Source organism: Molossus molossus, unplaced genomic scaffold (assembly GCF_014108415.1).
Source record: "Molossus molossus isolate mMolMol1 unplaced genomic scaffold, mMolMol1.p scaffold_m16_p_1, whole genome shotgun sequence".
NCBI lineage: Eukaryota > Metazoa > Chordata > Mammalia > Chiroptera > Molossidae > Molossus > Molossus molossus.
In genome coordinates this window covers 196,969,183-196,990,420 of record NW_023425344.1, presented here as the reverse complement: position 1 = coordinate 196,990,420, position 21,238 = coordinate 196,969,183, and the positions used below count along the sequence as shown (strand labels likewise).

Here is a 21,238-nt window from a genome sequence, read left to right as displayed (position 1 = left end):
TTTTATTTCTTTAATTGTGTTGGATCTTTATATTTTGTTGTGCAAGAGGTAAATATTTTTAATACTCATTTTTGTTCACTTCATATATTATAAATATTTTGTAACTTCTCTTGTTTTTGTAACAAAATAAAAGATGAAGAAGCCATTTTCCAACACCTTGCCCATAAGTCACCATTTTCTTCAGTTAGTCAGTTGAAGAAATAAGAATTATTTCTGGTTGTGATTCATTTATATTTGTAAAGACTGGTTACAGTCTGAGAGATGATTTTCTGATGGGTCAATACTAAACAACATTCTCCAAATTTGGACATGCTCCTCTCCTGATTTGAGTAAAAGCTCATCATGACATTGAATAATATTACTAGAGTAATAAAATACTATTTAGATCAGCATAGCCTTTAATACTTTCCATGACTGAAATTTACCGTGTTTACCAAATTTACTTCTAACTTTTAAAAGATCTTGGTAGAGGCTTTTAATATAAATACTCGAGTATCACGGTGATATACTGTGAAAAAGTTCCATTGTTCTATTAATCTGAGGGTTTAATATGTTTAATGTGTCAAAGCCACATTTCTTAAGTTAGTTTTGATTTTTTTTTTTTTGTATTATTATATTAAACATTTTTGGTTTTGCCTGCAAACTTAAATGATTTTACTTTTAGTGTCTTTTTTGAGTTTTTGTTTATCTTTATGACATGTATTTACTGAAATAACTCTTCCTTACCAAGGTATGAAGAAGAAAAGTTAAAAAAGAAACAAAAAAGGTATATGCACACCTTGACTGGGTTGCATCTAGACTAGTCTATTTGCATTGCACAGACTAACTCTTCTTTATTGGTTGGTTAGCTTTTAGACAAAGATAATAGCATTTGTAAATATAAATAATACCCCAGAATCCAAATGCAGAGTGAATCCAAAGTTCCTGATGCTGACTGTGGCTTGGATTCACTGTTTTAACACCATACATAATGCTAATTAGGAATTAAAGGCCACAGCCCATCATCCTTTCTTTTTGGTATAAATATTGATGGTAAAACCATAGAAATTACTAAGAATACAATTTAAAAAAAAATTATTTTTAATACTTTATCATTGTTACCATTTTTTAAAAAAATCTATAACTTGTGGTTTTGAAATACTTGTGCACTTTTTAAAGAAATTATTTCTCTGGGGTTGATGATTATATTTAAAATGCACATACTCTTTGGCTAACCAACACTGATTTTCCTTGTATGCTTAAATGGCCTGCTAACCAGTCAAAAATTACATGTGATAAAATACCTAAAAGTTTAATGTACTATTTGATAGATAAACATTCTGCTTTCCATCTTAAATTTAATTTTGAATAATTCTGCTTTGAGCATAACAAACTATTATCTATTAATACCTTGGCATAGAAGATGAAAGGCAAGGGTATAAAACCATTACATTTTATATAGTAATTTTTAGAAGTGTAGGATTTGGATCTAACTTGCTAATGGACTTTTAAAATATTGACAAATTAGCAATACAGTTTAATACAAGAGTTAAGATGAGAGATGTATATGTAGTTATCATTATGACCATTCTAAGGAACCAATTGTAAATACTGGAACTGGAACAGTCTTAACTTCGGAGATATTTTGTTTCTATTGATGAGCAAGAATTCAGTTGACCGTGTGAATAATGGCTTTACATTTCTCTATGATTCTTTACAGTTTATCAGTTTAACAGAGATTTGGACAGTGATTTTTAGTTCTTGTGAATTTCTCATTCCTTCCTAGGCATTGGTGTGCATTTGCCAGAGTGTGGCTGAAATTAAAAATATAATCTGTAATTGTAGAATATTTTGAAGCCAGCTGCTTCACGGATTTCAAAATGAATTGCCTTTATTGATGAAATCTGCTGTATTGTGCCTTTTTTTTTTTTTCTTTTCACAAAGTTCTTAGCATTTAATTACCTATTAAATGATTTAGGCATCAGGGAAAAAAAATGAAACTATACTTTTTATTTAAATATATTGTTCGAAACCTACCACTACTATTTTATCTTGTTTTTTTTCTTTTCTCTTTTTTTACTTTTGCTTAACTTTAATAATATCTTTCAAGCACTTCTTAGTTTTTGTACGAAGTTTAGCCTTAAAAAATTATTAAGTCCTTGTTAGCTCGAAAGTGATAACATTCAGGTTTTAAAAATAGAGGGACATGTTTTTAAAACCAAAAGTTAACAGGCTATGTGTGGGGGAGCTTACTTCAAGTGAAATCTCTTTGATGAGGAGGATACAAAACTGAGTGTTGAAGTGCAGTCATGCGTCATTTAACGATAGGGATATGTTCTGAGAAATGTATCATTAGGCTATTTCATCATTGTGCAAACATCCTAAGAGTGCACTTCCACGAACCTAGATGGTACAGCTTACTACACACCGAGTCTATATGGTATAACTTACTGCTCCTAAGCTACAAGCTGTACTGATACTATACATACTATAGGCAATTGTAACACAATGGGAAATGTTTGTTGATCTAAACATAGAAAAGGTACAATAAAAATATGGTGTAAAAGATTTTAAAAAAATGGCACACCTGTATAGGCCACTTATTGTGAATGGAGCTTGGAAGACTGGAAGTTGCTCTGGGTGAGTGAGGGAGTGATCAATGAATATGCAAAGGACTAGGACATTATTGTCTGGTATTGTGTGTGCTGTAACATTACGATGTCACTAGGTGATAGGGATTTTTAGCTCCATTATTATCTTATGGGACCATCGTTGTATATGCAGTCCATCATTGATTGAAATATCGTTACCTGGCGCATGACTGTAGTAGCTTTTTAATATAGCACATAACAAGATCATTTTTGAGAGAATTGTTTTTCCTGCCACTCTCTTATCCTTACCCCAGCTGTGCTACAATTCAACATTTCAGTGTAATGTTCAGTAAAGTTCAGTAATCTGAACTTTCAATAAAGTTTATGTGCATTTGTATATAAGCATTCTATAATGTTGAAAGAAACAACAGGTACATTACTTGTCAATGTTCTCTTGACTTTAAAAATTATCTTTCCTTATTGGGGAAATGTTTGGTAACCTTTTTACTATGTCTGCTTCTTGGCAAAGCTTTGTTTTTAACAATAATATTCTATGCTAAAAGTAGTCATTATTTTTAAGAAGAAAATTATTCAGTTGCTAGTGTTTTATTATCTATATTGTTTTTCATTAAACAGAGTTGATCAAGAGCTTAATGGAAAGCAAGATGAACCAAAAAGTGAACAGTAAGTTTGGCATCTAGTCCAAACAAGACTGAAGAATGTGCTGATGAAGCAATGTTCTTTATTGCATTTATAATGCATTTATTGGCCCTGATTTTTATGTAACCTGTTACAAAATTGACTTGACTTTTTCTCAGTGGACTTTTGAATAAGGGACCTGTTCACTGCTGTATTGGTTTGCAAATCTCTTGAAGTTAGCTCCTACTAGCTAATGATATTGTAATCAACTTATATTTTATATTGCTAAAAGCAGAGAACCACACTTTATATAAAGTGGTTTTTGCATTTGTTTATTGAATGATGTGTCTTCTTCAGTAAAATATTTATATGCCTAGTTGGTAAAGGAAAGAGATAATATATATTTTTATGTTTTGAGCAATATTTTTTAAAGTCTGCCTGTTTTGTGGAAGAATATGCAGATAAGTAAGACCATGATTTTGTAAAGTGCATGTTAGAATTTTTGTGTTTGTAAATGGTTAACTACATTTCCTGGGTAACTTAAACGAAATAGCTCATGAAGGACAGTTAAACTGGTTGTCATGATTACCCAAAGGTCATGTGTATGATCTAAGTAGATTAGTACCATCCAGAGCTTTTTTTATTACTTCACATACATTATTCCTTAATTCAGAAGCACAAATACAAGTGTATTCTACACTTTTTCCTTTTTAAACTTTAAAGACAACCAAAAAGCCAGTTTTAGAACTAGAGGACTTAAGAGGCTAAAAATTGAGGTTTGTGCATATATGTATATATGGGACATTTTATCTTCTGGCCAAAAGTCAGACCTTTATAAAAATCTTAGATTTGTTCACTAATGTGAAATAAGCTGTGTCCAGGGTGTCACTCTCCTGAATTTGTGTGAGTGCAGTGTACTATTCAGAGAACGTGATGAGTTATTCACGGTCACTACTTTTCTGTAGAAAGCAGGAGCTGCTTTTTTAACTGCTCTCACTGTGGGCACTTTACCAAAATACTTCCATATCAGTTATTTGAACTTAGTAGGTGTTTGACCTAGTCAGGTATGGTGTGTTTTCACATTTCCTATTGAATCATGTTGACAGTACTGTAGATGATGTTATTTTCTAAGTCTTAGAGCATCATTGTATTATACTGTTTTGGATGACACATTTGATATAGCATATAAACTTCTTGTTTAATTTGGTAAGTACCTTGACTCTACATTGAAATAAATTGTACTTATGCCTTCAAACAGAATTAAATTTACCCACAGAATCACCCTAAAAGAACAGATAGGTCTAGTATTGTGTCATATACTTGTGTGACTCATACATTTGGTAATACCCTCCTAATTTGAGAGTCAAAACACACTCCAGCTTTTCTTATAAGGTAATTTTCAAAAGAGTGTCCTGGAGTAGTAAAATTGAAGTAAATGAATTAAAATCTAAGCTTTTAAGATTTATTTTATCCTAGACTCAAAACACATGTGGCTTTAACCATTGCCATTTTTAGTATGAAGTTTCTATTACAAAAGAGAATTTTTCTTTATTTTTTGTCCTGTTCAGTCATAAACTTGGCATGCTAACTTAAGTCCAATTATGGGAGATGCTGGAGGATTCCCAGAATGAGATGTTGCTCAGCTGCCTAACTTGACTTGGATCCAGCAGCTATAGGCAGATCTTGAACTAATGTCATTATAGTGAACCAAGTCGAAACCTTTACTGTTTGCTAAATGTTAGAAACACTTTGCATTGCACTGAAAAAGCAAATTAATAATTTAGGTATTCCTTCTGACTTCACTACACGAGGATTATGAATAAAGGACAATACTGAATTTAATTGTGATTAGAGTCTGTATTTGTAGAGCACTTTAAGTAGCCTTTTATCTATAAATCTTCATCTGGCTCAAAATGGGCTGAGCTTTATTAAATGGATGGTTTTCCTCCTCATCAAGTACCCAGTTCAATTTCAACACTTTATTGTGTTTATTGACTTTTCCTTTGGGAGCATTGTTTCTAACTACAGATACAACTTGTTACAAACATGGTGCTTTTTTCCAAATGTTTTTTTTTAAGTAGAATTAGCCTATATTCTATTAGAACATTAAAATTCAGAGAGAACAGTGATAACACTGGAATATAACAAAAGGGATGTGTCGTGATCACTAGATTCAAAGGATACCTGCTCTGACCTACACCTTGATGGGATCTGGTATAGGGACATGCCCCATAATAAATGTTTCATAATTATAAGACTTAAGTAGGTTAGAAGGAAAGAATTTATTAAATTTGCTTGTAATTTTCCCCATTCATATTTAATTTTCCACTGCTAATTGAGGTCCAAGTACATGTATTTGTATTATTTTATCTTTCTGCTGGGATTATGGATCTAACCTAACTGGTTTAATTTGATGCATCTTTCACTTTCTTTGTTATGCTTGGACTCTGAGTGCTCTTTTTAGCCAACAGTTTCTCATATAAAATAATTTGTGTTCTGCTTGGTTATATTCCTAACTACCACCAAGGAAAGATGCTATATTGACCCCATAGTTTAAGCTTAATAGTCTTTAACTCAGGGGGGATGGGTAATAAAGAATATGATTCTAAGTAGGGCCCAGCAGGTAGTTGGAAAAGAAGATAACAAAACAAGGAAGTAAGAGAAAGAAAACTATAAAGGGGTAAAGAGTTAGCTGTTATCTAAGATGCCACTGAATGCGTCCCTGTTACGGGAAATTCTGTGTATAGCAGCTGTTGGTACCATTTCTTGTAGCAGGAAAGCCTGCAGGCTACACACACAGTATGTGAAGAGGAAAAGGCTGATAATGCTTATTATGATAATTGATATTTTCCTCTGTTCTGTCCCTTCATACAGAAGCAAGTTTGAACAGAGAGGGTCAGCAATCATAGCGCACAAATTAAAGTTTAAGACTAAGTTATTTTTCATATGTCATGGTTGGTAAATATTAATGTAGTCTTCCAAAATAGACATCACTATTTAATAACTGCACTAAATTCTGAAATTCGCTGGTTGACAAGTATATTTTGGTAGCTAGAATTTCTTCACCTGCAATTCCAGAATTTAAAAAAAGTAAGGGATCTGATTTTTTATAGAGACTTTGTAAATGACTGTATAGCGTTACTATTTGGCTATTTTTATGTAACTGCTCAGGGAATTTGAAAGTGTTTGATTTAATGCAGGAAGTGGCATTTTAGATTTGTTTAATTGATAGATAAGTTAGCACTAGGACATACTGGATAGAACAGGCCAGTTTCCTGATGAGGTTGGTAAGGTTGTAAATAACATGATAATAGCTCATCTTTCCTTTTCCTGTGTTGTATGTGGAAAATTGCTAACATTGCTCAATCAGAAGTGAGGAGGGGATAGGCTGAAAATAGAGTGCTACCCCATTCTATGTTGTTTTCATGCCTATATTTCCATCATATTTAGATTTTTGAGAAATGGATTACAAATCTCAGAAGGATGGGATAGGTAGAGGAATTAACTGTACTTACAAGTTAGACCAACTATTCTGTTAGTTTATCTTGTCACAGGGAACAGGAATTGTGTGATTTGAGCTGCTGGGAGAGGCAGAAATTTAGACTGGCATAGGAAAGTCAGCAGGTTAGGGAAGTGGCAGATTGTCTCCTCAGTATTCTAAGCACAGAAGAATTACCTGAGGAGTCTTTAACTCCCCTCTTCCTGTCCCAAGAGTCTGAATGAATTAGAGTCAGACCAAATGGTGAGTCCCAGTAATGTAACTTTCCTTTAAAGTTCTAAATGGTAATTGAAAATAAGGTAATGTGAACAGTAAGGAGTGACACTAAAATTTGAACAGAACTGTTACTTTGTTGTAGCTGTATATGTTAGATCTACTTAATTTCTTAGGTTTTGAGAACTTAAAAAATGCTAAGAAAAGTTCACATAAAGCACTTAACAGATCAAACACCAGATGAAAAATCAAGGTTTAATGTTTTCAAATTAAAGAATTAAGCTGTTTGCTTCAGATAGCTGTCTGATTCTGTCTTATAAGGCATTCTACAAGAAGTTAATACATTTGCATTTAAAATTTTCATTTCCATATTCAGTGTGGCTAAGGAGGAACTTGGAAAACAAATTAGGTACTCCACTGCACTTTTTGTATATGGACTTTCTAAAGTTATGCCCCTTAAACAGATTTTTTCCATACACCTAGCTATTGGTGGTGTTCAGGGCCACTGACTTGCACGCCCTTGGTGCATCACTCAAATAGAACACAATTCATAGTCTGTTCGATACTAACACACTTTGATACATATTTCAAAAATTCAAATATTTTTCTTACCATTGGTTCGTGTATTGCCATTTAAGCAAAATTAATGTACTGTGATCATTTTACTATTATTTAAATGATGTTGCCTCGCTTAGTGCTTTCATTTTACAGTGTTTGAGAAATTCAGTTCTGATGATTGTGTGTGCAAGATGTTTATGTGGGTCCTGTAAAAAATAACTAGGGTTGGTTTTGATTTGCTAAGGAGATGTAATATTTTATTTTCCTTTAACTTGTTAGAAATACAATAACTTGTGTCCTGTTGCACATAGTATTTTGCAACGTTAATGAATTTAAATAAATTAATTGGAAAGTTTGTTTTTGTCTCATTTTATCACGTTTTTTCCATCTTCTATTATGCTACTAAATTTCTACACTGAATTATCTTGTCTTTCAAATAGATTTAGAGCTTTACTTTCGATTCTCTTTCTATAATCTGGTGCTGCTTCCTATTGTCCAGGGGGTGAAAAGTCTAACCTACTTTTAATTTTAATGTTATCTTGTTAGTGTGTGTTTTAAATAAATTCCCAGATTTTATTAAAATTAAGATATTTTATAAATATTGAGAAGATCTCATTAAATTTAATTCCCAGTGGTATTATAATTTAGTAATGAAGGGTTTTTTATTATTATTTTTGTTGTTGTTAATCCTCGCCCAAGGATATTTTTTCATTGATTTTATAGAGAAAGTGGAAGGGAGGGAGGTAGAGGGAGACAGACAGGGGCAGAGACAGAGAAACGTCATGTGAGAGAGAGACATCAGTTGGCTGCCTCCTGCACGACATCTGGGGCTGGGAATCAAACCTGCAACCCAGATACCTGCCTTTTACTGGGATTGGAACTCACTACCCTTCCCGCTGATGCTCTAACTGCTGAGCCAAACTGGCCAGGGCTAAATTTAATTTTTCAATTACAGTTTCATTCAACATTATTTTGTATTAGTTTCAGGTGTGCAGCATAGTGGTTAAACAATCATTTGTTTTACAAAGTGATCCCCCCCTTAAACGTTAAGTATAATAAAACTTTGTGTTTCATAGTTTAGAATTATTTTAGTGGGGAATCCAAGGGTGAAATCAGTTCAATAAGTGGCTGAAAATGGCACAAAGGGCAACCTGTATGGCTTATAGACCTGCTCGGAGGTCCCATCTAGTAGCACTTGTTTTTGCATTTCCTCCTTAATCACTCTTCAGCCACCTAATGGCAAACAACTGTGCACACTGCTGTTGCTTTTAATCCATAGGATAGTATTTGGGATTATATAAACTCAAAATATATATTAAAGTATTTGTCTTGCATTAGAAACATATTAAATACAGTCTCCCCAATTAAATTTCTTCATGAATCATAAACTGTGAACTTCCTGAGCTAAATGAATTGCAGCCGTATTTTGAATGGTAAATAAATACTGGCTATAATCTGTAGAATTTGTCTTCAATTTAGCATTGATTTCAAGGCCTTAAACAATATTAACCTAGAACACATTTCAGGTATAGAAGATGACAGCCTTGCCTTTTCTAATTATGCATCTTAATGTGGAGATTATTCTTAAAAAGTATAATTCCCATATGAACGATTTAGTAAATCCGATGGACTTGAAAAAGTTACTTGTTCGTGGGACTAGGTAGGGCTTGAAAGCTGAAAGCTGCGGCCCCACGCCCCTCCTCTCTCCACAACCCCGGCCTCGACTCGCAAAACTTGAGTGTGTGCGGGAGCAGGTGATGGGCGGGGCTTTCCTGCCGTGACGCCACTTCCAGGTTCTGAAAGCAGTTCCGGGTCGTTGGCCAAGTTCTGTGGTTTCTGCGGCTGCCGAAGAAGTGGTGGGGGAAGAGGTGGTAGGTACCTACTGCTGGGCTGGCGGTGCTGCTTCTGTCTGCGCCGCGGCGGGAAGCGCCTTCCCCACAGGTACGGGGGAAGCCCTGCCCCCGCGGCTGGGGCTGGGGCTGCGGTCGGTGGGATCTTTTCCGAGGGCTGCACGGAGGGCGAGGCCTTTCCCTCCCGAGGCCCCGGGTCGACCCGTTACCGACTTCAGTGCCGGGAAGGCAAGGGAGACGGTTGCGTCCTCTGCGGGAGGCTTGTTCTCCGCCGGGCGTCCGCTGAACGGCCCTGGGGGGGGCCTGCGCCGAATTTTAGCCAGGTGAATGTCTGGAAGCATCCAGGGTTTGGGGTGGGGGTGCCGAAGGGGGGGCGCGTTCGTAAGTGTCTCATTCTCGTGCTGCTTCGCTTGCTTGAAGCCCGCCTTCCAACTTCATTCGAACTCCGATGAAGGAATTAACTGGATGGTTTGGTCCAGAAAGGCTAGGACTTTGCGTTACTTCCAAATGAGGGACCTTTTAATTGGATTTTCTAAACTGCAAAATGGAAGAGGACTACATGTATATGGCTGATAACACATCTGGGATATTTGAACATTGCGCAAGGAATTTTTAAGAACCTAGGAAGTAATTTTAACAAACATTTAAATAAAAGCTATTTTGTAACTAATTTTTGAAGTAAAATAGGTATAACATTGTATTAGTTTCAACATAGTGATTCAATATTGGTATATACTGTGAAATGATCACCACCACCGTAGTTAGTTTTCTTTTTTTGGTGGTAACTTCTGAGATCTACTCTCTTAGTAACTTTCAAATATGCAGTACAGTATTATTAACTACAGTCACCATGCTGTACGTCAGTGATTTTCAACTGGTGTGCCACAGTCAGATGCAGTATCTGACTAGTCAGGGGCACTGACCTCTTTTACATTAGATTGTCAAATTAAAAAAACAAACGCCCTGGCCGGTTGGCTCAGCGTTAGAGCGTGGGCCTGCGGTCCCGAGAGACCCGCGTTTAGTTCCCGCTAAGGGCATGTACTTTGGTTGCACTTTGTCCCCGGCCCTGGTTGGGTTGTGATGGTGGCAGCCACTCCATGTGTCCCTTTCACATCGATGTTTCTCTCTCCCTCTCTCTGCCTCCCACTCTATCTGAATAAAAAATGGAAAAATGCCCTCGGGTGAGGATTAAAAAAAAAAAACAGCCAACGCAGTAACTGTTAGTGTGAATGAATCAAAATTATACTTTTTTTTGTTTGTCAGACCAGCAGAAGATATATTTTTTGGTGTGCTGCAGAATTTTAGTAATTAGTTTGTGTGTGCTATGAGATTAACAAAAAGGTGGAAAATCGCTGCTATACATTAATCCCTAGGACTTACTTTATAAGTGGAAGTTTGTACCTTTTGATTCCACCCCCTCGACCCCCAGCCATCAGTCTGTTCTTTGTATCTGAGCTCAGTTTGTTGTTTTTTAGACTTTATATGTGAGATCATACAGTATTTGTTTCTCTGTTTGACTTATTTCACTTAGCATAATGCCCTCAAGGTCCATCCATGTTGTCTCAAATGGCAAGGTTGTATTCTTATTTTATGGCCGAATAGTAAGTATTCCACTGTGTATATTTCAGGGGCTCGAATACCATCATTTAGTTAAGAGAAAAAAAATTTTGATTCCCAGCCAGGGCCACTATCTGTATGAGGTTTGCATGTTCTTCCCATATCTACACAGGTTTCTCCAGGTGCTCTAGTTTGCTCCCACATCACAGAGATGTGTACATTAGGTAAATTGGCCCGTCTAAATTGTCTCAGTCTGAGTGGGTGTGTGTAAGTGCTCCCTACAATGTAAAGGTGTCCTGCCCCAGGGTTGGTTTCTACCTTGCATCCCAAGCTGCTGGGATAGGCTCTCGCCACCCATAACACTGAACTGGAATAAGCGGGTTAGGAAAAAAATATATATATATACACACACACACGTTTTGGGTTTTTTTTTTTTGCCGACTTGATAAAAAAAATTAGGTGTAATTTTGATTCATTTACTGAGCTGGATAGCTGTTGTTATGTTGACTGTTGTCTTTTTTTTTTTTTTTTTTACAATCTCAGGGAAAAGAGGTCAGTGCCCTGACTAAATAGTCAGGTATTGCATGTTTTAAAAGATCTTGCAGCACACCCATTGAAAATGGCTGTTCTAGACGCTGGTTTAGTATTACTTTAGTGAACAAAACAGACAAAAGTCTCTGCCCTGGGGAACTTAACATCCTAATGGAGGATGCAGAAAATAAACATAAAATTAGTAAATTATATATGTTAGAAGATGGTGGTGTCATAAAAAAAAAAAAAAAAGCAGCAGGAGTAGGGGGATTGGGAAGTTCCAGAGTGGAGGTGGGAGTTGGTTTTTAAATATGACAGTTTAGGCCTCATTAAGTATGTGCTACACTGGAAGGAATTAAGAGAACCAAGTGGATATCTGGAGGAACAGTGTTCCAGGTAGAAAGAACAGCCTTTACAAAGGCTTATATAGGCTGGAACATGCCTGTCATGATTTAAGAATAAGGAAGCCAGTGTGTCTGAGAAGGGTGGGAACAAGGGAGAAATGATAGATACGCTCAGAGAGGTAATTGGTAGCCAGAACATTGTAAGGACTCATGAAATGGAAGCCATTGGAGATTTTGAGCAGACAAGTGTTAAGTTCTAACCTATGTTTTAAAAAATCCATTTGGCTGCTGATTTGGGATTAGAGTGTAGGGGCCAGGCATGGAAGCAGGAAAATCAGTTAGGAGCTATTTCAGTAATCCAAATGACAGATGATAATGGCACAGACCAGGGTGTAACAGTGGAAATGGTGAACAATAGTTGGATCTGAATGCATTTTGAAATAGCGTTTACAGGATTTGCTAGGGATTGATTGTGGAGGTGAGCTTGGGGGGAAGAGAGGAGTAACTTCAAAGGTTTTTGCTTAAGCCTTCAGAAGTATGGAGTTCTATCACCTGAGATGGAAAAGACAACAAGTAGAGACATGGAGTAGGCAGTTGGATCCAGCAGTGAGTTCAGGGGAGAGGTCTGTGCTGATATATCATTAAGAATGAGCATAGACAGAAAGCAGCTGAGAACCAAGATGGTGTCTTGTGACATTAAGAGTTCAGGGAGAAGAGGATCAACCAACAAACAATATTGAGAAGAATGAGCCAGTGAGTTTAAGAAAACAGCCCAGCCAGTGTGGCTCAGTGGTTGAGCATCGACCCATGAACTAAGAGGTTGCTTGTTCAATTCCCACTTAGGGCATATGCTCAGGTTGTAGGCCAAATCCCCAGTGGGGAGCATGCAGGAGGCAGCCAGTCAATGTTCTCTCTCATCGATGTTTCTCTCTCTCTCTCTCTCTCCTTTCCTCTCTCTAAAATCAATAAAGAAAAAAAAATTTTTTTTTAGAAGAAGAAAAAATAACCCAAAAAACATGGTGTCCCAGAAGTTAAGCCAAGACCCATTACTCCCAAGAAGAGGGAGTAATTGCTATGTCAAATGCTTAAGTCTAGGGAAGACTGAGATGAGGATTAGTCTAGGAATGCCATTGATGTCCGTCATTGGAGTGCTGGAGACAAAAACCTATGAGGAGTGAGTATAAGAGCAAATGGGAGGAAAGGAGAGAGAGAGAGTGCATACAGACAGCCCTTACAAGTTGTGCTGCAAAGAGGAACAGAAATAAGAGTGGCTGGCAAGGGAAGTAGGCTGAGATTTTTTTATAAGGTTGGGTGAAGTACCATCCTGTTTATTGATGGAGGTGATCCATAGAGATGGGAAATTTGATGGTGAGGGGGAGAAGGAATAGATTGTATTATTGGAACAATATCCTCTTTTTTTTTTTCCCCTTTATTAATTTTAAAGAGAGAGGAAGGGAGAGGGAGAGAGAGATAGAAACATTGATGAGAGAGAACATCGATTGGCCACCTCCTGCATGCTCCCCACTGGGTATTGGGCCCAGAACCTGGACACATGCCCCAACTGGGAATCAAACCGGCGACTTCTTGGTGCATGGGTCGACGCTCAACCACTGAGCCACCCGGCTGGGCAGAACAATATCCTTGAGTGTACTAGAAAGGATAGGACCTGATGCAGGTGGGACTGTGTTTAGATAACAGTATGGATAGTTCAACTGTTAGTGAAAGGCAGGTAGGCAAAGTATATGGGTATAGATATTGGTAGGTGGTTAGATGTAGTTTTGAGAATCTGAAAGTTTGTATTGCTTCAGTTTTTTCAGTACAGTAGAAATCTTTGAATCGTACTTAAATACATGTATAATATTTGATATTAGCATTCTGACATAACCAGGTTATTTATTCTGACTAACAAACACAGGGGTTGGCAAAAGTAGGTTTACATACTACAAATAATACAACAATTAATAGATAATAATACAAGAATAAATGGCGTTTCACATAAAACTAAACCTACTTTGCCTACCATGTATATTGAATACTAGACATTGTTCTAGATGGTAAATATATAACTTCATGGAAAGCCTATTTTAGTAGATGGAAACAGAATAAGCATATATAATGCCAACCTCAATTAATGATATAAATAAGAATAAAGCATTATAAGGGGGCAGGGAAGTAGTTCTTTGGTTGGTCACAGAAGTCCTTTCTGATGAAGCGACATGTGAGCTACAGTCTGGATCAAATGAGGGAATGAACCATGCAGGTGCCTACGAAGACCATTCAAAGTAAAAAGAACAGCCAGTGCATAGGCTCTAAAGCAAGAGCATCTTGCTGTGTTGAAGAACAACAAAGGACCAGTCTGGAGCAGAGTGAATCGTGCGGAAACAGAAGAAAAGTTCTGAAAGGTAGTGGAGGGGGGCCCAGGTCATGTAGGCTTTGCAGTCCATTAGAAGGACTTTTTTACTCTGAGATAAGATACTGGCATTGGGGGTTTTGAATACATGAGTAATGTAGTTTGATTTAGGTTTTAAAAGGCTCAGTGTGGCTGCTCTGGGGCTGGGAGGTGGGATAGGCAGGGTTAGAAACAAGGAGACCTCTTACTGGGCTCTAACAGGCATAGGGACAGATGATGGGGACTTCCAGCTGCCTGGGGAGATGGTAAAAGTTGTCAGGTTCTGGCTGTATTTAGAGGAAGAGCTGAAAGGATTGGCTGACAGATTGGTTGCAGAGTGAGAGAGAAGTTAATGTTGATTTTAAGGCTTTGGAGCTGTCTCCTGGAAGACTATATTGACTGTGGACTGAGGTGGGCAAACGGAGGGCAGAAAGGTTTGGAGGGGTAGTATCAGAAATACGGTTTTGACTAATTTAATTTGAGCCATCTTCTTGGTAATTCCATCCAGCATCAAGTAGGCAGTTTTATTATATATGGCAACAAGGTGAAAAGTCAGGACTGGAAATAAAAATTCGAGAGTCATCAGCAGACAGTATTTAAAGCTTTAAGCGTAGATGAACTAACTAGGAGTAGAGCATGTAGAGAAGACATAAGAAGCCTTAAGGTAGTTAGAAGTTGTGTTGCTGAGGAGGAGCCAGCAAAAGAACACTAGAAATACGCAGTAGGTGGTATCCAGTAAAGTGGGAGGAGAGAGGTGACTGTGGGGTCCCCAAAAAACAAAGAAAAGGCTTCAAGAAGGTAGAAATGATCTAGTGTATCAAATGTCCACAAGGTGTGTAATGTGAAGATTGATAATGAGCATTTTTGCTGAGTTTTGCCTGGTGATTAGTCCTTGATTATGTCTCCTCCTGTCCATCTCTGAACTGAAAGGGCCATGAGGTCAGGGATCTTATACCTGACATGCAATAGAAGCTCAGTAAGTATTTGTTGAATCTGTACTACTGCCACCTTCTTAGTCCTCATCCCTGCACCTTTCCCAATGGAACAAATCTATCCATGCCATCTTTTCCTAACTTCTCTTACCACTGCCTGTTCATACCTATACCCTAAATACAGAACAATTTATAGTTCTCATTACAGACTATTATTTCATCCTTCTATGGCTTTAATCATTTCATTCTCTTAACCTGGGATGACTTTCCTCCTTTGCTTGGCTAAAGACCAGCTTGAAGAATCAGGAGAAGCTTTTGTGAGCCAACTCATTCAGTCCACAGTCAGCCTCCGTAGTGCACTATATATTTCTATCACAGTTCTCATTCTCTTTGGAATTTAATGTCTTTGTATGTCTGTTACCCTTCCTAGAGTATAATTTTTAGGGTCAGGAATGTATATTTATCTTCCTCTCCCTAGTACCTATCACAGCGCTGTATCTTCTTGGTAAGTGTTCTATAAATATCAAATTTTAAGACAACAGGAAAACGAAGGGGGTGGCATGCAAATGTGAGCTGAAGATTGTCTGAATTAGTGACTTGAAAGTAAGTAGAAAGGAATGGTACATGGCAAATTCTAGGCTAGGTCAAAAGGCAAACTTTTGAAAGAAATTATATTTCTTTTTATGATATAGACATTTTAATATCTATACTTTGTATAAAGGAATATAAATACCTGTCAAAGTCCTGCTGGTGTGGCTCAGTGGTTGAACGTCGACCCATGCACCAAGAGGTCGCCGGTTGGATTCCCAGTCAGGACACGTTCCCAGGTTGTGGGCCTAATCCCCAGTGGGGGGCATGCAGGAGGCAGCCAGTCAATGTTCTCTCTCATTGATGTTTCCATCTCTTTATCCCTCTCACTTCCTCTCTCTCTAAAATCAATAAAGGAAAGAAAAAAAAACAAACCTGTTAAAGTAACATAATTAGAGAAATTATTTTTAACTATTCCTTGTAATTCTAAAATTACTATATAGTAATTTGCAGTTACTAGGAGTTCTGATCTTATATATTAGAATGTATAGACTATTTACTTACATGATGTATAATGGGTTTTTGGGGGGGTTTTTTTGGTTAATCCTCACCCAAGGATATTTTTCCATTGATTTTTTTAGACAGAGCAGAAGGGACGGGGAGAGAGAGAGAGAAACATCTGTGTGAGAGAGACACATTGATTGGTTGCTTTCTGCACAACCCCGACCAGGGTGGAGGGATCAAACCACCTGCAACTCAGGTACATGCCCTTGACCAGGAATGAAACCTGTGATCTTTTGGTCCATGGGCCAACACTTTAATCGCTGAACAAAACCAGCCAGGGTGATAATGTGGGTTTTTTTGTTTGTTTTTTGTTTTTTTAGGACATCAATGCAAGACTGAATAAGAAAAACAATTGCTTCCTCCTAAGCCATGGCATATCAGTTATATAGAAATACCACTTTGGGAAACAGTCTTCAGGAAAGCCTCGATGAGCTCATACAGGTAAGAGGCTAAAAATCAGCATTTTTTGTTTTATTTAAAGGGCTCCAAAATAATAATTCTTATATCCCTTATTTCAGGCAAAGAGGTTACACATCTTAGACTATCTGGCTCAGTAAGTCAGTATTCAGATTTATAATCTCAAATTCCTGTGCATTTTATACCATCTGACTATGGAGCATAAAATGTAATGATGATTGAATGATGTAGTTGCATATATCTGAATTTTCAGATATTTTTGTTAAACTTAAAGATTAAAATGTTGGTTTTTCTTGTATGTATAAGAAAGGCATATTCTATGTAACTTTAAGATACATTTGAATAATTTAATAAAGTCTTGAGATTTAAATTAGAATTTTGAATTTATATTTCAGTTTTAAGAGAATTAATTTTTTATATGAACCTCTCATCAAAGAACATTAAGTATTACCATTTGTTTTTATATATTTAATGAGCTTCAATAAGATTGATTATATTTCTTAAAATATATATTATTAGTCCTATGTTTTTTATTTAAAAGAAACTTTGTTTCTTTCCAGATGCTACGAAGAATGCTGGTCAAAGTTTTGTCCAGCACTGCATGTTTTCTTTTCAAAATGATGTTGTGTTAAGATATTGCAAGAAAATATTGTTGGGCTAATTGTCAGTTGTGTCAAAGGAAAATATGGGGTGCTAGCTTAGAGGCTCCAGTTAGCTTTAGGGAAATTTTTTATGATGATGTGTGGTTTTGTTTATTTTGTCTTTAATGCTCTTCTGATTTATGACCTTTACTTTTCCTCAGTCTCAGCAGATCACTCCCCAACTTGCCCTTCAAGTTCTACTTCAATTTGATAAGGCTATAAATGCAGCACTGGCTCAGAGGGTCAGGAACAGAGTCAATTTCAGGGTAAGGATATTTTCCTGAATCTAGAAGCCTGCACCATTAGTTGTTACAAAAGTGTTTTTTAGGACCCCTCCTACTTACTAGTCATGAAAGGAAGAAATGGCTCAATTAAATTTTAGAGCGTTTTGTAATAACGAAGTTACACTTTTATTTAGTACCTTGATAGTAAGTTCACCCACTTAATGTGAGATATAGGGTTTATTTTAGTTTTTGTTTTTTTTTTATTCCATTGTTTCACATATCAGCCTATGTATGTTTGGCTACCTTCCCTGAAGAATTACTGAGATTTCAAATGCCTGAAATATTATCTGCAGGTTTGAAGGTAAGTGACAGAGTAATCAATCCATAAGGTTATGTTTTTCAAACTCCTGCTCCTAAAAAAAAAATCAGGAGAGTGTCAGTTACACAAGACAATAATTGTAGTCTTAATGGTGAATACAGTAATTCCCTGAGATAAGTCACAGGTTTAAAATGTTTCTATGTTTTTATACAACTGCAGAGAATTAATGTACACAATGTTTCTTTTTAAAGTGTTCACATAGATTCACATGGACTTTCATAATTTAGCCACATGAGGGCAGAAGAAACACATTTTCATTCAGCTTCCTTCAGATTTCAGGGCAGCAATTTACACACTTAAGAGTGCTGAAAACAGTCTGCTAACTAAAACCATTTCACTCTTCCCTTAGCAAATGTATCTAGGGATATATTTTTTTAATTGTTAGGACGAAAATTAAGGAATATCTTAAGCAAGGTAAATGTTAAAAAGAATCATACTATTTTCAGAATTATGTACTTGGTGGCTAAGTCTCAAATTGCTTTGGAGAAAAATGTGAGGAAAAATGACTTCATATTATGTCTAAATGTTTTGTTTTGAAGGGCTCTCTAAATACGTACAGATTCTGCGATAATGTGTGGACTTTTGTATTGAATGATGTTGAATTCAGAGAGGTGACAGAACTTATTAAAGTGGATAAAGTGAAAATTGTAGCCTGTGATGGTAAAAGTAAGTGTTCACCTAATTACTGGGAAAGCAAAGCTACTTGCAGTTTTGTTTTTATGAGTCTTTAGAAAATCTTCATCTGAAATTAAGGTGGAAAATGGTCAACGATCTGCTCCCAGATAGAGACCTGGCTTCTGTCTCAGCTAGATTGTGAATTCCAGATCTCAAACAGGCCTCCTACTGGCTTCAGTATAACTATTTCCTATGACACTTAGACTACTTCCAGATTGAATTTATGTGTGTGGCTGGGGGATTTCAGCTGCAGATTTAAAGTGTTATGGGGCTTTTTCACAACCACCTGAAAGGAAGTGATTAATTTTGACAATTTATCCTGTGTTTTCTGTGTTGCTGGATACCTATACATTTTATGTTTTAAAGGTGGTTATTTAAGATTTTAATTGACCATAAGAATCTTATCGGTCATAATATAAATATCCATTCTTGTAATCCATTATGTCTATACAGGTGTATTTTCCACAGCAGACCAAGGAAGTTGTTCAGGTCCTTAAATGTTTCAAAAAGTAGACACCTCTGCTTTCTGTTCCATGATTAGTTATTTCCTTTTTGCTAATTGTACTTTAAATATATACTTGACTTGACTTTATGATTCAAATTATTTGTTTAAATTTCTGAAATTAAATAGCGAAGACTGTCACTGTCCAAGAAGGGGAGGTTTGAAAAGCAAGAGAAAGAGAACTATAGAAAGTAATACCCTACATTTCTCAGGTTATGGGTTGGGATTTTTGTCCTATTCACTTTGGGTTTTAAAAGAAATAATCACTGAAAAAATGTAGAGACAACAAAAGCATACAGAAGAAAAACATTCGTGACATCACTTTTAATGTTTTATTATATAACCTAGTTTTGTATTTTTACAGTAATATGTATGCACATACATCTGCAAATATATCATTTTCAAACATAAGTTGTTAACTCTTAAACCTGGTTTTTAATGGCTGCATGGAATTATACCTTTGGCCCTCTTTTTTTTTTTTTTTTTTAATTCCTCACCCGAGGATACTTTTCTATTTATCATCAGATAGAGTGGGAGTGAGGGAGGGGAGACAGAGAGACAGAGAAATATCGATGTGATAGAGCCACATCAACTGGTTGCCTCCCACACGACCCAACCAGGGCCGGGGATGAACCGCAACTGAGGTTCTGTGAACCCAGTGTAGTACAACTTAGAGAGCTAAGCATTGTGTTTTTACCTCTGCCTTAAAAGGAAAATTATTTAAGTCCTCAAGGTATTTCCATGGTTAGCGTCCCTCTTCTTCCCCACCCCTCAAATCATCACCACCATTATTTCCAGTTTTATTTTAAGATGCTATTTTAAACATTAAATTGCTCCTTAAATTTACTCTTTCTCTCCTCTGTTTCCTAGATACTGGCTCCAATACTACAGAATGAATAGAAAAATGGCTTTTTTATGCCATCCTCTGTTGTTATTCATCACTTTTTAAAGAGAAGCATAGAAGAGACTTTATTTATTCTAGCATTGCAGAAACGGCCACACTGTGCTATACTATCAGAGAATCCAGTAGAAAGAAGCTTGTAACTACATTACCTTTATTCTGCAGCATGAAGAAACAGAACTTTTTTTTAAAGACAAATCAAATGTTGCCTTCCTATTAACATTCTTTAATAAACTCATTTTAAAACTCAATGCGGGTAGTAACTGGTAAAGCTATTAAGCTAGCAATATGAGGATATTAGATAAGCATTTTGAAAGAGCACCATGTTCCTTGTAAAGGAAATTAGAAAATGCATTCATTTCAATAAAGTCAGTTTGTATATTAATTATAACAGCTGATAGAAACATCAGCAGAAGCAAAATCAAATTCTGGAGTGGAATTTTACTTAGAAAATCCTTTTTTTAAACTTACAAAATCAAGTGTAACCATCACTGTAAAAAAAATACTAGGTACAACTGAATTAGGAGAAGTTAGACATTCTTTAGATAGCTTCCATAGCCAAAACAAAACCGAAAACCTATTCCCGAGCACAAAATAGTCTCCACATGACGTCAGTTATTTCTTCAACTCGCCATATTGGTCAAGTTGTACACTTTTTTAAATTATCTGCATTCTGCCAGTTACGGACTTTTACTAAAAAGTCCTACTAAATGTATGTCATATCTTTGTGTACCTGAAGGGGAAAAGTTTCCCTTATTTGTCAATCTAGAAACATATAATGAAGAATGTGGCATTTCTGAAATATCAGGGAAGGAGAATGTCAGGCACACGGTAGCTGAGGAACGGGTTGAGCAGCTGCCTGCAGGTGAATCGAGCTCAACTAGTCTTAATAAGGCCCGGCCCTCTGTCGTTTAGATAAATGATGAAGGTCTTGACAGCCCCAGCGAGTGGTCAGCTGCAATTGCACCCTACTTCAGTGTGCTGAAGCGACCAGAGGGAGAAGATTCACTTTTCTCCTGCTGAGAACAGAGTTGGCTGTAAACTTCAGCAAAATGTCTTTTTGTAAACCTGTTAAAATGTTAAATAGGTCTTTATATTAGACATAGTCCATTTTCAGTTGTAGAAGCATGTTAGGTAGTAGGTGTTATTTTTTATATTTTTATTTTATTGTTAATCCTCACCCAAAGATATTTTTCCATTAATTTTTTAGAGTGAAAAGGAGTAATGGGAAGGGAGACAAATCAATTGGTCGCCTTCTGCACCACCCTGATTGGGGCAAAGGATCAAACCTGCAACCCAGGTACATGCCCTTGACCAGGAATCGA

At 36.5% G+C, this 21,238-nt stretch overlaps 2 protein-coding genes across 11 annotated transcripts in view; both read left to right on the top strand.

Annotated features, from left to right (window-relative positions):
* The window catches only part of BNIP2 (BCL2 interacting protein 2), a 38,232-nt gene extending 21,639 nt beyond the window's left edge, over positions 1 to 16,593 (top strand). For 2 of the 8 annotated variants that reach the window (XM_036258792.1, XM_036258800.1), the window contains exons 9-10: positions 731 to 766; positions 3,207 to 3,576. In XM_036258792.1, the coding sequence (XP_036114685.1) occupies positions 731 to 766; positions 3,207 to 3,258 (88 nt within the window). In that variant the 3' untranslated portion in view covers positions 3,259 to 3,576. Of the gene's footprint in view, positions 1 to 730; positions 767 to 3,206; positions 7,745 to 16,494 lie in introns of those variants that run through there. The other 6 variants (XM_036258826.1, XM_036258766.1, XM_036258809.1 and 3 more) reach the window with 6 other exon arrangements.
* On the top strand, positions 9,300 to 21,237 carry GTF2A2 (general transcription factor IIA subunit 2). 3 transcript variants are annotated; one of them, XM_036258837.1, is made up of 5 exons: positions 9,300 to 9,420; positions 16,495 to 16,615; positions 17,394 to 17,498; positions 18,375 to 18,501; positions 19,883 to 20,778. In XM_036258837.1, exons 2-5 carry the CDS (start codon positions 16,544 to 16,546, stop codon positions 19,906 to 19,908), a joined length of 330 nt encoding a protein of 109 aa, XP_036114730.1. In that variant the 5' UTR covers positions 9,300 to 9,420; positions 16,495 to 16,543; the 3' UTR covers positions 19,909 to 20,778. The 3 variants fall into 3 exon arrangements, 2 of the variants coding, with proteins under 2 accessions (XP_036114730.1, XP_036114743.1); XR_004959241.1 differs by lacking the exon at positions 9,300 to 9,420 and adding an exon at positions 21,124 to 21,219 and having other exon boundaries at positions 16,502 to 16,615; positions 19,883 to 20,052; XM_036258850.1 differs by lacking the exons at positions 9,300 to 9,420; positions 19,883 to 20,778 and adding an exon at positions 21,124 to 21,237 and having other exon boundaries at positions 16,502 to 16,615; positions 18,375 to 18,495.
* The last annotated feature ends 1 nt before the right edge of the window (position 21,238 follows it).